Raw genomic sequence first — 13,750 nt, forward strand, 5'->3', positions numbered from 1 at the left:
TGGGGTATCTTTAGGACGTTATTATGGGGTATCTTTAGGACGTTATTATGGGGTGTCTTTAGGACATTATTATGGGGTGTCTAGGACATTATTATGGGGTGTCTAGGACATTATTATGGGGTGTCTTTAGGACATTATTATGGGGTGTCTGTGACTAGGAGATTATTATGGGGTGTCTTTAGGACATTATTATGGGGTATCTTTAGGACATTATTATGGGATGTCTAGGACATTATTATGGGGTGTCTTTAGGACATTATTATGGGGTGTCTGTGACTAGGACATTATTATGGGGTGTCTTTAGGACATTACTATGGGGTGTCTGTTACTAGGACATTATTATGGGATGTCTAGGACATTATTATGGGGTGTCTGTGACTAGGACATTATTATGGGGTGTCTTTAGGACATTACTATGGGGTGTCTGTTACTAGGACATTATTATGGGGTGTCTAGGACATTATTATGGGGTGTCTGTGACTAGGACGTTATTATGGGGTATCTTTAGGACATTATTATGGGGTGTCTTTAGGACATTATTATGGGGTGTCTTTAGGACATTATTATGGGGTGTCTTTAGGACATTATTATGGGGTGTCTAGGACATTATTATGGGGTGTCTTTAGGATATTATTATGGGGTGTCTGTAGGACATTATTATGGGATGTCTAGGACATTATTATGGGGTGTCTGTAGGACATTATTACGGGGTGTCTTTAGGACATTATTATGGGGTGTCTGTTACTAGGACATTATTATGGGGTGTCTTCAGGACATTATTATGGGGTGTCTTTAGGACATTATTATGGGGTGTCTGTGACTAGGACATTATTATGGGGTGTCTTTAGGACATTATTATGGGGTGTCTTTAGGACATTATTATGGGGTGTCTGTGACTAGGACATTATTATGGGGTGTCTGTAGGACATTATTATGGGGTGTCTTTAGGACATTATTATGGGGTGTCTGTAGGACATTATTATGGGGTGTCTGTAGGACATTATTATGGTGTGTCTTCAGGACATTATTATGGGGTGTCTTTAGGACATTATTATGGGGTGTCTGTGACTAGGACATTATTATGGGGTGTCTGTGACTAGGACATTATTATGGGGTGTCTACGCGCAGCTCTTAGTGCCGTTGCTCTATCACATTTGTATACTTCAGTACGTTCATCTCCATGACTACCGCTGGACACAGACGAATCGCTAACTGACTGACAGCCCTCCAGCCAATCACAGCTCATAGTGTATAGGGGGCGGGTACTGACATTTGGGCGGGATCTGTGGGCACGGTAGGGGCGGGTCATGTAATGTTGTGGGCGGAGCTTAGACGTGTGTAGAAACCTCGTCTGGTTACGGGGCGCCGGGCTCGGACTGTCAGTGGCTGGAGCGCTGCGGATCATGTGCAATGTACAGCGGCCGGAGGGCGCCCCCAGGCCGGGCACCAAGGCGTGCAGGAGCCTGTTCGGGCCGGTGGATCACGTAGAGCTGAGCCGGGAGCTGCACGCCCGGCTGCGGGAGATGAGGGAGGAGAGCAGCCGCAGGTGGGACTTTGACTTCCAGAGAGGGGTTCCGCTGGCCAGCAGCCGCTATGCCTGGGAGGAGACCGGCGAGGAGACCGTGCCCCGCTTCTACCGGACGCCCCGAGCCTCGGCCACACCTGAGCGGTCTCCCGGGGCACTTACCTCCAGCCCCCCGGCTACACCCGACCGGACTCCCGGGGCACTTACCTCCGACTCCCCGGCTACACCCGGCCCGACTCCCGCGGCACTTACCTCCTGCCCCCCGGCTACACCTGACTGCGCCCCGCCTGCACCCACAGCCAGACCCGGAGACAAGAGGCCCCCCGCCCAGATCACAGGTACCGAGCAGCGCTGCCTACTGGAGGGTGTAGTACTTTGCATGATAGACGTTGTAGTGCTTTTGTTGCCTTGCCTACTGGAGGTTGTAGTACTTTGCATCATAGACGTTGTAATGCTTTTGTTGCCTTGCCTACTGGAGGTTGTAGTACTTTGCATCATAGACGTTGTAATGCTTTTGTTGCCTTTCCTACTGGAGGTTGTAGTACTTTGCATCATAGACGTTGTAATGCTTTTGTTGCCTTGCCTACTGGAGGTTGTAGTACTTTGCATCATAGACGTTGTAATGCTTTTGTTGCCTTGCCTACTGGAGGTTGTAGTACTTTGCATGATAGATGTTGTAGTGCTTTTGTTGCCTTGCCTACTGGAGGTTGTAGTACTTTGCATCATAGACGTTGTAATGCTTTTGTTGCCTTGCCTACTGGAGGGTGTAGTACTTTGCATGATAGACGTTGTAGTGCTTTTGTTCCCTTGCCTACTGGAGGGTGTAGTACTTTGCATGATAGACGTTGTAATGCTTTTGTTGCCTTGCCTACTGGAGGTTGTAGTGCTTTGCATGATAGACGTTGTAGTGCTTTTGTTGCCTTGCCTACTGGAGGTTGTAGTGCTTTGGTTTTTGCAGTGATAATGTATCTGGTCTCTTCCTTTTATTCTGGTTACATTGTATCTTTCATGTGTTTCTGGTATATTCTGATATATAGTCAAAAAGTGACGCCCTTCCCTGTATACTGCAGTGTTACATTGTATACTGCCCCCTGTATACTGCAGTGTTACATTGTATACTGCCCCCTGTATACTGCAGTGTTACATTGTATACTGCCCCCTGTATACTGCAGTGTTACTTGTATACTGCCCCCCTGTATACTGCAGTGTTACTTGTATACTGCCCCCCTGTATACTGCAGTGTTACCTTGTATACTGCCCCCCTGTATACTGCAGTGTTACCTTGTATACTGCCCCCCTGTATACTGCAGTGTTACATTGTATACTGCCCCCCTGTATACTGCAGTGTTACATTGTATACTGCCCCCCTGTATACTGCAGTGTTACATTGTATACTGCCCCCCTGTATACCGCAGTGTTACATTGTATCCTGCCCCCCCTGTATACCGCAGTGTTACATTGTATACTGCCCCCCTGTATACCGCAGTGTTACATTGTATCCTGCCCCCCCTGTATACTGCAGTGTTACATTGTATACTGCCCCCTGTATACTGCAGTGTTACATTGTATACTGCCCCCTGTATACTGCAGTGTTACTTGTATACTGCCCCCCTGTATACTGCAGTGTTACTTGTATACTGCCCCCCTGTATACTGCAGTGTTACCTTGTATACTGCCCCCCTGTATACTGCAGTGTTACATTGTATACTGCCCCCCTGTATACTGCAGTGTTACATTGTATACTGCCCCCCTGTATACTGCAGTGTTACATTGTATACTGCCCCCCTGTATACTGCAGTGTTACATTGTATACTGCCCCCCTGTATACTGCAGTGTTACATTGTATACTGCCCCCCTGTATACTGCAGTGTTACATTGTATACTGCCCCCCTGTATACTGCAGTGTTACATTGTATACTGCCCCCCTGTATACTGCAGTGTTACATTGTATACTGCCCCCCTGTATACTGCAGTGTTACATTGTATACTGCCCCTGTATACTGCCCCCAGTGTTACATTGTATACTGCCCCCCTGTATACTGCAGTGTTACATTGTATACTGCCCCCCTGTATACTGCAGTGTTACATTGTATACTGCCCCCTGTATACTGCAGTGTTACATTGTATACTGCCCCCCTGTATACTGCAGTGTTACATTGTATACTGCCCCCCTGTATACTGCAGTGTTACATTGTATACTGCCCCCCCTGTATACTGCAGTGTTACATTGTATACTGCCCCCCTGTATACTGTAGTGTTACATTGTATACTGCCCCCCCTGTATACTGCAGTGTTACATTGTATACTGCAGTGTTACAGTGTATCCTGCCCCCCTGTATACCGCAGTGTTACATTGTATCCTGCCCCCCCGTATACCGCAGTGTTACATTGTATCCTGCCCCCCCTGTATACCGCAGTGTTACATTGTATCCTGCCCCCCCTGTATACCGCAGTGTTACATTGTATCCTGCCCCCCCTGTATACCAGTGTTACATTGTATCCTGCCCCCCCCTGTATACCGCAGTGTTACATTGTATCCTGCCCCCCTGTATACCGCAGTGTTACATTGTATCCTGCCCCCCTGTATACCGCAGTGTTACATTGTATCCTGCCCCCCTGTATACCGCAGTGTTACATTGTATCCTGCCCCCCTGTATACCGCAGTGTTACATTGTATCCTGCCCCCCCTGTATACCGCAGTGTTACATTGTATCCTGCCCCCCCCTGTATACCGCAGTGTTACATTGTATCCTGCCCCCCCTGTATACCGCAGTGTTACATTGTATCCTGCCCCCCCTGTATACCGCAGTGTTACATTGTATCCTGCCCCCCCTGTATACCGCAGTGTTACATTGTATCCTGCCCCCCCTGTATACCGCAGTGTTACATTGTATCCTGCCCCCCCCCTGTATACCGCAGTGTTACATTGTATCCTGCCCCCCCCTGTATACCGCAGTGTTACATTGTATCCTGCCCCCCCCTGTATACCGCAGTGTTACATTGTATCCTGCCCCCCCCTGTATACCGCAGTGTTACATTGTATCCTGCCCCCCCCTGTGTACCGCAGTGTTACATTGTATCCTGCCCCCTGTGTACCGCAGTGTTACATTGTATCCTGCCCCCCCTGTATACCGCAGTGTTACATTGTATCCTGCCCCCCTGTATACCGCAGTGTTACATTGTATCCTGCCCCCCCTGTATACCGCAGTGTTACATTGTATCCTGCCCCCCTGTATACTGTAGTGTTACATTGTATCCTGCCCCCCCTGTATACCGCAGTGTTACATTGTATCCTGCCCCCCTGTATACTGTCAGTTCATTGCTTCTCATTGTTCCTTCCTTTGTTGCTGGGTCTCGCTGATTTGCTACCTGGCGGCTTGCCCCCTGTGCCCCCGGGGTTGCTGCACTGATGTCCTCACACTGATTTCTCGCACTGCTGTGGTTGTGTTACCACTGATTTGATGCCTTGCTGTCGTCACCAGGATTTCTCCACTTGCCGGTCACCAGTATTGCACTTTCTAGCTGCCTGTTGCATCACCTGCTCCCTGGGCCTTGCCTCCTACTCCATTCTCTTACACTTGTAATTCTCGTGCTGAGCGCTCTCCTAATACTCTCCTAATACTCTCCTAATACTCCTTCCTGAAGGCTGACCCACTTTTGGCTCTTTTCCCCAAAGCAGTGAAGGGGTTAAATCAATGTTATTGCCCAGGGTGCTGGACACCCCTTATGCTGAATGTGCTTTGTGCAGTGCTATGTGCCCGCTGGCTTTAGTCTTGAGATCCTTAGCTCAGCCTCTAGCTCGGGGCAGCCTGCGCCCCCTTCCCCCCCCCCTCCTCCGCCCCCCCCCCTCGTCCCCCCCCCCCCCTGCCTTTCGACTAGTACAATAGAAGTGCAAGCACAGCAATTTGTGCTTCTGATCTCAGCTGAGCATGAAGCATTTCAATGCTGTGCGGAGCTGAGGGCGACTTCGTGGATCCACAGCGAGAAATAAAATTACGTTTAATTATCTCCTTCCTGCAGGGGAAATGGTCACATCTGCCGGCGCAGCTCAAGACGCCTCTTTATTGTTATTTCGCCTCTAATTGTATTATTTATTTATTTTTTTCAAATCCATTAGTCTCCAAGTTAGGACTTTCTGGCTTTTGCAAAATTAGAACAGCCGGCATGTTGGGAGTTGTAGTTTCACGGTAGGATTCGGGAACAAGCGAGCGTGACAAAGAAATGCCAGGCTGTAGGCCTCAATCATTTTGTGGTGGCTGAAATATCTGATGGCAATGGTCGATGAGACCCTCACCTGCCTTCAGACCCATCCTCTCCATTTCTATGAGCCATGCCCAATCGCCTCAAATCACACCTGGCATTTCACAGCGCGTCGTATCGATCTGGTGTCTGCAAGCTTTTTTTCACTCCTATGCTTTAATAGTCCCCTGAAAACCCCTTTAAACCATAATCTGGGTACCTGCAGCCACCACTAGATGGCGCTGACGGCATACTGTGTATACAGTGACCTCTAATAAGAACACAATATCCGTTTGGCTCCCCCTAGTGGTGGCAGAAGGCAGAGTTTTATCACTTACCTCCATGCATCGGCTTTGGGGCTCTGTATCAGAACAAGTGAGCTCTAAAGATAAATTAAGACACCGATTTTTAGCAGCGTCGCTGCGCGTTCAAGTCTTGCCATGCAGGATGGTTACTCGCCGTTTTGAGAATACATTGCACGTTCTCGTAAAGAGCCGTGAACAGATAGGGCATCATTATGGGCAGCGTTTACATAAGGGCTCTCCCACAACCGTAGTCCGTTTTTGCAAAAACACGGATAACAGGCGTGTGCGTTTTGCATTTTTCGGAATGGAACGTGCTGCCCTCTATAGAACAGTCCTATCCTTGTCAGTAAAATGGACAAGAATAAGACATGTTCTGTTGTTTTGCGGGGCCGCGGAACGGACATACGGAAGTGGACAGCACACGGAGCGCTGTCCGCATCTTTTGGAGCCCCATTGAAGGGAAGGGGTACGCCTCCGACCCCCAAAAAATGCGGATGGAAAAAAATAAATGTTCATGTGCGTGAGCCCTAAAGCATAGGGACGGGGTTGTCTGAGACGCTGTACGCGGGTGGCTGCCGGAGCCAGTAGATAATATCTCTGTCGTGTATGTACAGTGCCACTAATGGGAGAACAATGCAGCGAATATAGTGTTGTGGACGCCTAGTCTGCAGAGCTTGCACTCTATTGGTGTAGACGGCAGTATATTGCCTGTGAGGCATTGGTGGTGATCATCCTCCTATGGGACCAATGTGGTCTTTTCTGCCACGTACTATGTAAACTGCTGTGTGGATGATTTTTGAGTTTTTTTATTCATAAAATATTTATTTTTATTTTTTCCTAGATTATTTCCCGGCGAGAAAAAAGAATAAGGTGGTGGCAGCGCTCTGTGACAAGCTGCACGCGGTCTCTCCCCTCCCCACAGAGCACACGCCGCGCAAGATGATCCGGTAAGAGAGGTAAGCATGGCGGAGATTGATGTTCTTCCGGTGACCACTTGGGGCGCCGTTACCCTGCGTCGGTCAGGAGTTTAGGGCACTACCAACTCGTCGGTTTGTATGGCAGGACCCCATAGATTGCCTCTTGTAGCCCCTCCACCTTTAGGTATCTACCAAATATTGCAGTAGAGCCCCTCCTATACCCGGCTGGGTCCTCTCCCTTCGGCCGAGTGGCTAAGATACCCGCCTGCCAGTCCCACGTTGCATCTGACCCCCCCCCCCCCCCCCCCATTTCACAGATTAGGATCGGGCAGTGTTCTGATCCGATCCGATATTCATGGACTTCTATGGGTTTTCATCGATAATTATCTAATGTCTGTAGCCAGACATTGCATGGACCCCCACCCCAATCCCTCCTCCTCTCCTTCTCCCCAAATCCCCCCTCCTCTCCCCCTCAGACTTTTCAGTGAAGAACGAGACCTGCACGCTGAGGATCTGGGGTCATTTGAGGCTATGGCCGGGAGCTCCTTGTCCTCTGATGACCCCAGGCGGTGCGGGTTGGAGCCCCCTCTCTTGGCATCTGCATCCAGACACTGGATATTTTAACCTCCTCTCGTCTTCACCTCTTATGCTTTCAGCGTCCCGTCCCTGCTGGGGGTTTTACTCCGCTTTCCCAGAGTCCAGAATGGCAGACCTGCCTGGTTCTGGACGCATCACTGGTCACAAGGCAGACTCGCCATTCAGGACTTTAGGAGAGCTTTAATGACAACTATAGGGGTTATCACCCAGCTTTCCCAGAAGCAGAAAAAATGGCTAAATAGCATAGGGGTTTATATATACTGGAGGGGCGTCAGATTAAAAAAAAAAATTTTTTGCATGGACCCTGCGCCCCCTCCCCTTTTCATTGCACGATCTTCCTCTTGTTGACTTTGACTTGTGCAGCGTCGGCAGAGCAGATAAATCTTCTCCGGAGATGAGTGATTCCCCCGGACCTGCTCCGTCCAGCGATTCATGGGGGTGATGTCATGTAAAACGGACGGAGGCTTAGATGGGTTTATCATATGGATGAGGCTGGGCTCCGCTCCATGATTTATAATGCGTGTTTGCTTAATGATGAGAAGATAAGAATGAGTCACTGCAGATGGGGTAGCATTCAGTTTTTTCTTGCCAGATGTAGCAGAGCTGGGTTTGTCATCTGTGATCAAAAGCATTGCAGGTAAAGGCTACTTTCACACTGGCGTTCTGGCTTTCCGTTTGGCTCAGCGGTCCAAAACGGATCAGTTTTGCCCTAATGCATTCAGAATGGAAAAGGATCCGCTCAGAAATGCATCAGATTTGGCTCCGTTCCGCTTTGGAGGACGGACACCAGAACGCTGCTTGCATCGTTTTAGTGTCGGTCTGATGAAACTGAGCCAAAACGATCCGTTCTGACCCACAATGCAAGTCAATGGGGACGGATCTGTTTTCACTGACACAATCGGACACAATAGAAAACGGATCCGTCCTCCATTAACTCGCAGCGCGTGTGACGCCCGGGTCCGCCGGGTCGCAGCGCGTGTGACGCCCGGGGTCCGCCGGGTCGCAGCGCGTGTGACGCCCGGGGTCCGCCGGGTCGCAGCGCGTGTGACGCCCGGGGTCCGCCGGGTCGCAGCGCGTGTGACGCCCGGGGTCCGCCGGGTCGCAGCGCGTGTGACGCCCGGGGTCCGCCGGGTCGCAGCGCGTGTGACGCCCGGGGTCCGCCGGGTCGCAGCGCGTGTGACGCCCGGGGTCCGCCGGGTCGCAGCGCGTGTGACGCCCGGGGTCCGCCGGGTCGCAGCGCGTGTGACGCCCGGGGTCCGCCGGGTCGCAGCGCGTTTGCATGTGATGATAGACAGTAGGCACCTGCTATTTATGCAGTTCCCTAACTCACGGATGTAGAGTCTGAATGACGGTCTGTTCACCGGTTTCCACACTTTCATGTTGGCAGTTGCAGCTCTAGTGATGTGATTTGTACAGCAGCGCCACACCTGTCCACGGGTTGCATCTGGTATTGCAGCTCAGCTCCTTTTGAAGTGAATAGGACTAAGCTGCAGTACAGCACAGCACACGACCTGCGGCGCTAATTTTCAATGAAAGCGGACATGTGTTTTCTCATCCTGCACAACTTCTTTTAACTTGGGGGGGCTATGACCACATCATCTGCCTGTGCTGGCGTTGTCCACCCCACCCGCTGAGCCAAATGACGGGTGTGACAGCCCAGAAGAGATTACTGCTTGGGCACGTAACCTCACATTTTCCGTGGCAGATGAGCTCGCTTGATGCCTGTGTGACCTCATCTTTCCAACACTGACCAGTAATTTCCTTCTCTGATTTATGCAGATTTGCACTTACGGAGTTGCCCAAAACCTCAACGCAAGCGAGGAGCCGAGGACAGCCGAGAACCTCCACTGAGCCGTGAAATTAAGGACTGAAAACAAAAAACGGACTTTTAATGAGCTGCCACTTCTCCGGCAGTCGTGGCTCGTAATGTTAACTGAACCGTGTTTTTTTTTTTTTTTTTTTTGTTTGGTCTTTTAATTATTGTTCTTACTTTAAAGTTTAGTTTCGCCGCTGAGCGCTGGTTTTACCTTTCCTCATTAATCCACTTGAGTCATCGCATTGCTTGAGTCACAAAAGGTTTTGTGACCCATTTTCATCCATAGAGCTCATCCCCTGCTTGTTCGGTGTCTGCAGAGGCGATCATTCATCTGGACTGCTTTTACAGGGGTGCGCGCTGCCGCCTCATTAGCGCCTCTTCACCGCCCAGCGCCATTCTGATCTCCAGTCTAGAAAGAGTCACCTTTACACTAGGCACAATACAGTAATCTGAATGCCTACGGCCTGTTTGCATTAAAGGGGTTAACCGATCCCCAAAAAAAAAAAAGCCCCCCCCCTTTCCCCATACGGCGGGCCCCCCACGCTGAATATACTTACCCCCATCCCCGCTATAGGGGGGGAGCAGCCAACTGCAGGCAGGGATGGGGACAAGCCTCCCTAGCGTCACATGCGATGCTTAGGAGGCTCGTCCCTGGATGTTTTCATCCTGGCACTGGGAGAAGCTTCAGCAGCGGTGTGGGGACCCGGGTAAGTATATTCAGTGTGGGGGGGCCTTGCATATGGGGGGTTTAGGACTGGATAATCCCTTTAAGAGAGCTCAGCTAAGTATGTTTTTCAGTAAGCTTACTGACGGTTTCCACTGGCAGTCAGCAGAATTAAGAATGCAGCTCTGAAGTGTAATAGCGGCTGTAACTCAGGATCAGTAATTTACGGTGACTGTTGTTTTTTCTTTTTTTTTTTTTATCGTTGTCCGCATACAGGGTCCTTCTGTTCCCTCCCCCACCCCACACCGCCGGGAGTAAAGCATGCGTATCTGTGCCTGCCGCTGGTTCTGGCTCCTTCAGTCCCCTACTGATGCGTTCCAGCCTCACTTGTCAATGTCCGGTTTGGCGGGGGTTTATGTGTGCCACTGCAACCAATGACTGGCCGCAGCAGTGATGTATTCCCCGTGCATTACATCATTGGGTTACATGATGCATGGTGGGGGGGCACGTCACCACTGCAGCCACTCACTGGCTGCAGCAGCACACAAAGTCCCTGTCAAACTGGATGTTGACACATGGCAGCAGGTGACCAAAGGAGGCAGAACCCAGCAGAGGAGAGAAGGTAAGCGTGCTCATCTCCACAGGTTGAGCGATGTGACGGGGGGGCAGGCTGAACTCCGCATGTGGACAATCCCTTTAAGGTGTATAATGATGGCATAGGCAGACACTATGCTTTCAACATTTAATGTGCAGTGTGCTTGGAAGAATATATTCCCGCGCTGTGCACACTCCAGATGTGTGCAATGTACAAGGTTATTGTTACTGTATTTCTTTTCTTTTATGTTTGAGAAGTTTACTAACTTATATTTTCTATTTATAAAAGTGTGAATGAGCCCTTCTGCTTCTCCTGTACGGGAAAGGCACTATATTCACTTGTTTGCAAAGTTTGACTTTCTGTTGTGAGCACATTGAACTCTCTCCTATCTACAGACATGCGGTGCATTTATTTATAATTGGCTTCAATGAAACTTTCTTTTTAATTATATTATAGCTGTGTTTTGTTTTTTTGTTATCTTGGTGTTGCAAAGTAATGAGCTGAAGCAGCCACAATGGGGTCTCTGTTTTCCCTGAGTAACCATATTAGTTTTGCACTGTAGATTTGGGGATCTGATCTTTATCATTCATGGGTTGATGGGATTGACGTGATTGTCCAGTCTAATGCTCTAGTAATTCCACCGCAGCATCGTGATCCGAAGAACACCCAAGGCATAACACAGTCCGTCTTGCCTGGAGCGTTCCTTTCCTTTCACTTTTTGCAGCATTGCTGTAAAGAGAGATGTGCAGATTGACAAGTGTCAAGCTCTTGAGTGTGCCCTAGTGGTCAATGTGAGAACTACAGTATTTTATCATTTTATTTTTATAAGGAAAATAAGAACAAAAAAAATGTTTTTACATGAAAAGTTGGTTTAAAATCCAATGTTCCGATCCCAACACTTCATATGTGTGCTCTCATAGGCCAGGAGTAGCAGGAAGACGCCTGCCCCCTGCATGTCCTCCATGCTGACTGTTTGCACTATGTGCAGCATACTTGGGTGCTTCATAGACTTTCACTGAGACTCCCGTCACCTACACCGCCAGAGCTTGAGACTGTGTGATTGCGTCAATGCCGCCTCCGTTCATTGAGCACTGGTAAGACAATGAGGCGTTTTGTGACTCGCCCCTGGTCGGCCCTGCCATGAATGCCTCCTCTGTCTGCTGATCGGAGGTACAGTAATGTGTCCTACAGATATCACTCCACGCTTCTCCTGCTTCACGGAAAATGATCTTGATTTTAAAGGGTTAATTCCCCCCCCCCCTTTTTTTTATTTGGTTACTAAGCATATTCTGCCTGACAACTTCATGAGATATATACATAGTAACCAGCCCTGTCCATAGTGATGTCACAGTGCGGGGATAATGCACGCAGCGGTGTCACAGTGCGGGGATAATGCACGCAGCGGTGTCACAGTGCGGGGATAATGCACGCAGCGGTGTCACAGTGCGGGGATAATGCACGCAGCGGTGTCACAGTGCGGGGATAATGCACGCAGCGGTGTCACAGTGCGGGGATAATGCACGCAGCGGTGTCACAGTGCGGGGATAATGCACGCAGCGGTGTCACAGTGCGGGGATAATGCACGCAGCGGTGTCACAGTGCGGGGATAATGCACGCAGCGGTGTCACAGTGCGGGGATAATGCACGCAGCGGTGTCACAGTGCGGGGATAATGCACGCAGCGGTGTCACAGTGCGGGGGATAATGCACGCAGCGGTGTCACAGTGCGGGGATAATGCACGCAGCGGTGTCACAGTGCGGGGGATAAGGATAATGCACGCAGCGGTGTCACAGTGCGGGGATAATGCACGCAGCGGTGTCACAGTGCGGGGATAATGCACGCAGCGGTGTCACAGTGCGGGGATAATGCACGCAGCCGGTTGTCACAGTGCGGGGGATAATGCACGCAGCGGTGTCACAGTGCGGGGGATAATGCACGCAGCGGTGTCACAGTGCGGGGGATAATGCACGCAGCGGTGTCACAGTGCGGGGGATAATGCACGCAGCGGTGTCACAGTGCGGGGATAATACATATGGCAGGTTTCCAGCGCGGGGATAATACATATGGCAGGTTTCCAGCGCAGATATTTGTGACCTACTCAAAGACTATGTCATCGATAGGTTCTCACGGATGTGGGTCCTATTTCAGAATGGGCGATCCTGGACTTACAAGGTGAGATGACCACCTCCATTCTGTCGGCATGCACGCTATAGTGTTTGGGTCTAGTGCCGGGGTTTGCAACCTTCGGCACTAAGTTGTTGTAAAACTACAATTCCCAGTATACCCCATTCATTTCTATGGGAGTTCTGAGAAGAACAGAGCATGTATGCATGCTGGGAGTTATAGTTTCACAACAGCTGGAGTATCGGAGGTTGCCTACCCTGGTCTAGTCCTCCATGAATCATACAGGATCCTCCTCTGAGGGAGCGAGAGCTCGCACTATAAACCATGTCCCGGGGGACTATGGCTTATTACAATATTATTTCTTAAAGGGCCCCACTTTTCCGGCTGCTCCCCTGTTATGTCACAGCCATTCGTGTGTAAGGAAAAGGAATATCAATGACCCAGCTGAACCACGAAGAAGACAAAGGAGCGATTCAATGCTAATATATGACGTCCATGCGTCTGCTGAGTCAGCAGGGTCCGGAGAGTCCGAGTCCAACCTACAGATTGTAACAAAGAGACTTGTCAGTAAGGAAATCGTATCTAATATGGAAATTCTCTCAGTTTACATATAAATTACGAGCCCCCGTCTCCTCCTCGTCCGTCACTCCATTATATCTCTTTCTGGGAGAGTTGGTTGACAACCCCTATGGCTACCGGAACAGCGCATGAGTGTCGTCAATGACTCTAACTAATGCGATCATTCATTCTCTATTCCCAATGGCGTTAGATTTGCTATTCAGGGTCCTGGGAAAGCCGGGTGGGATCCTTAATGGACAGTTTGGGATTTTCTTGGCAGAAGATATTATATCAATGATCAATGCTGATGAAATGATAATGGACGACTGTCCCCGGAAATGGTTATGGCATCGTCCACATGGGTGGCCTAATGTGTGGCCAATTGTCCATATACCCCCCCCCCCCCCCCA

At 49.9% G+C, this 13,750-nt stretch overlaps 1 protein-coding gene across 1 annotated transcript; it reads left to right on the plus strand.

Annotated features, from left to right (window-relative positions):
* Positions 1 to 1,334: 1,334 nt before the first annotated feature.
* On the plus strand, positions 1,335 to 11,108 carry CDKN1C (cyclin dependent kinase inhibitor 1C). The gene is made up of 3 exons (XM_044270360.1): positions 1,335 to 1,863; positions 6,911 to 7,025; positions 9,363 to 11,108. Exons 1-2 carry the CDS (start codon positions 1,404 to 1,406, stop codon positions 7,018 to 7,020), a joined length of 570 nt encoding a protein of 189 aa, XP_044126295.1. The 5' UTR covers positions 1,335 to 1,403; the 3' UTR covers positions 7,021 to 7,025; positions 9,363 to 11,108.
* The last annotated feature ends 2,642 nt before the right edge of the window (positions 11,109 to 13,750 follow it).

The sequence above is a fragment of the Bufo gargarizans genome, chromosome 10, assembly GCF_014858855.1.
Source record: "Bufo gargarizans isolate SCDJY-AF-19 chromosome 10, ASM1485885v1, whole genome shotgun sequence".
NCBI classification, from domain to species: domain Eukaryota; kingdom Metazoa; phylum Chordata; class Amphibia; order Anura; family Bufonidae; genus Bufo; species Bufo gargarizans.

Coding starts and splice junctions, on each gene's coding strand:
- CDKN1C (XM_044270360.1), top strand. CDS start 1,404: ATGTGCAATGTACAGCGGCCGGAGGGCGCCCCCAGGCCGGGCACCAAG. Junction 1,864..6,910: donor GCCCCCCGCCCAGATCACAG/GTACCGAGCAGC, acceptor ATTTTTTCCTAG/ATTATTTCCCGGCGAGAAAA.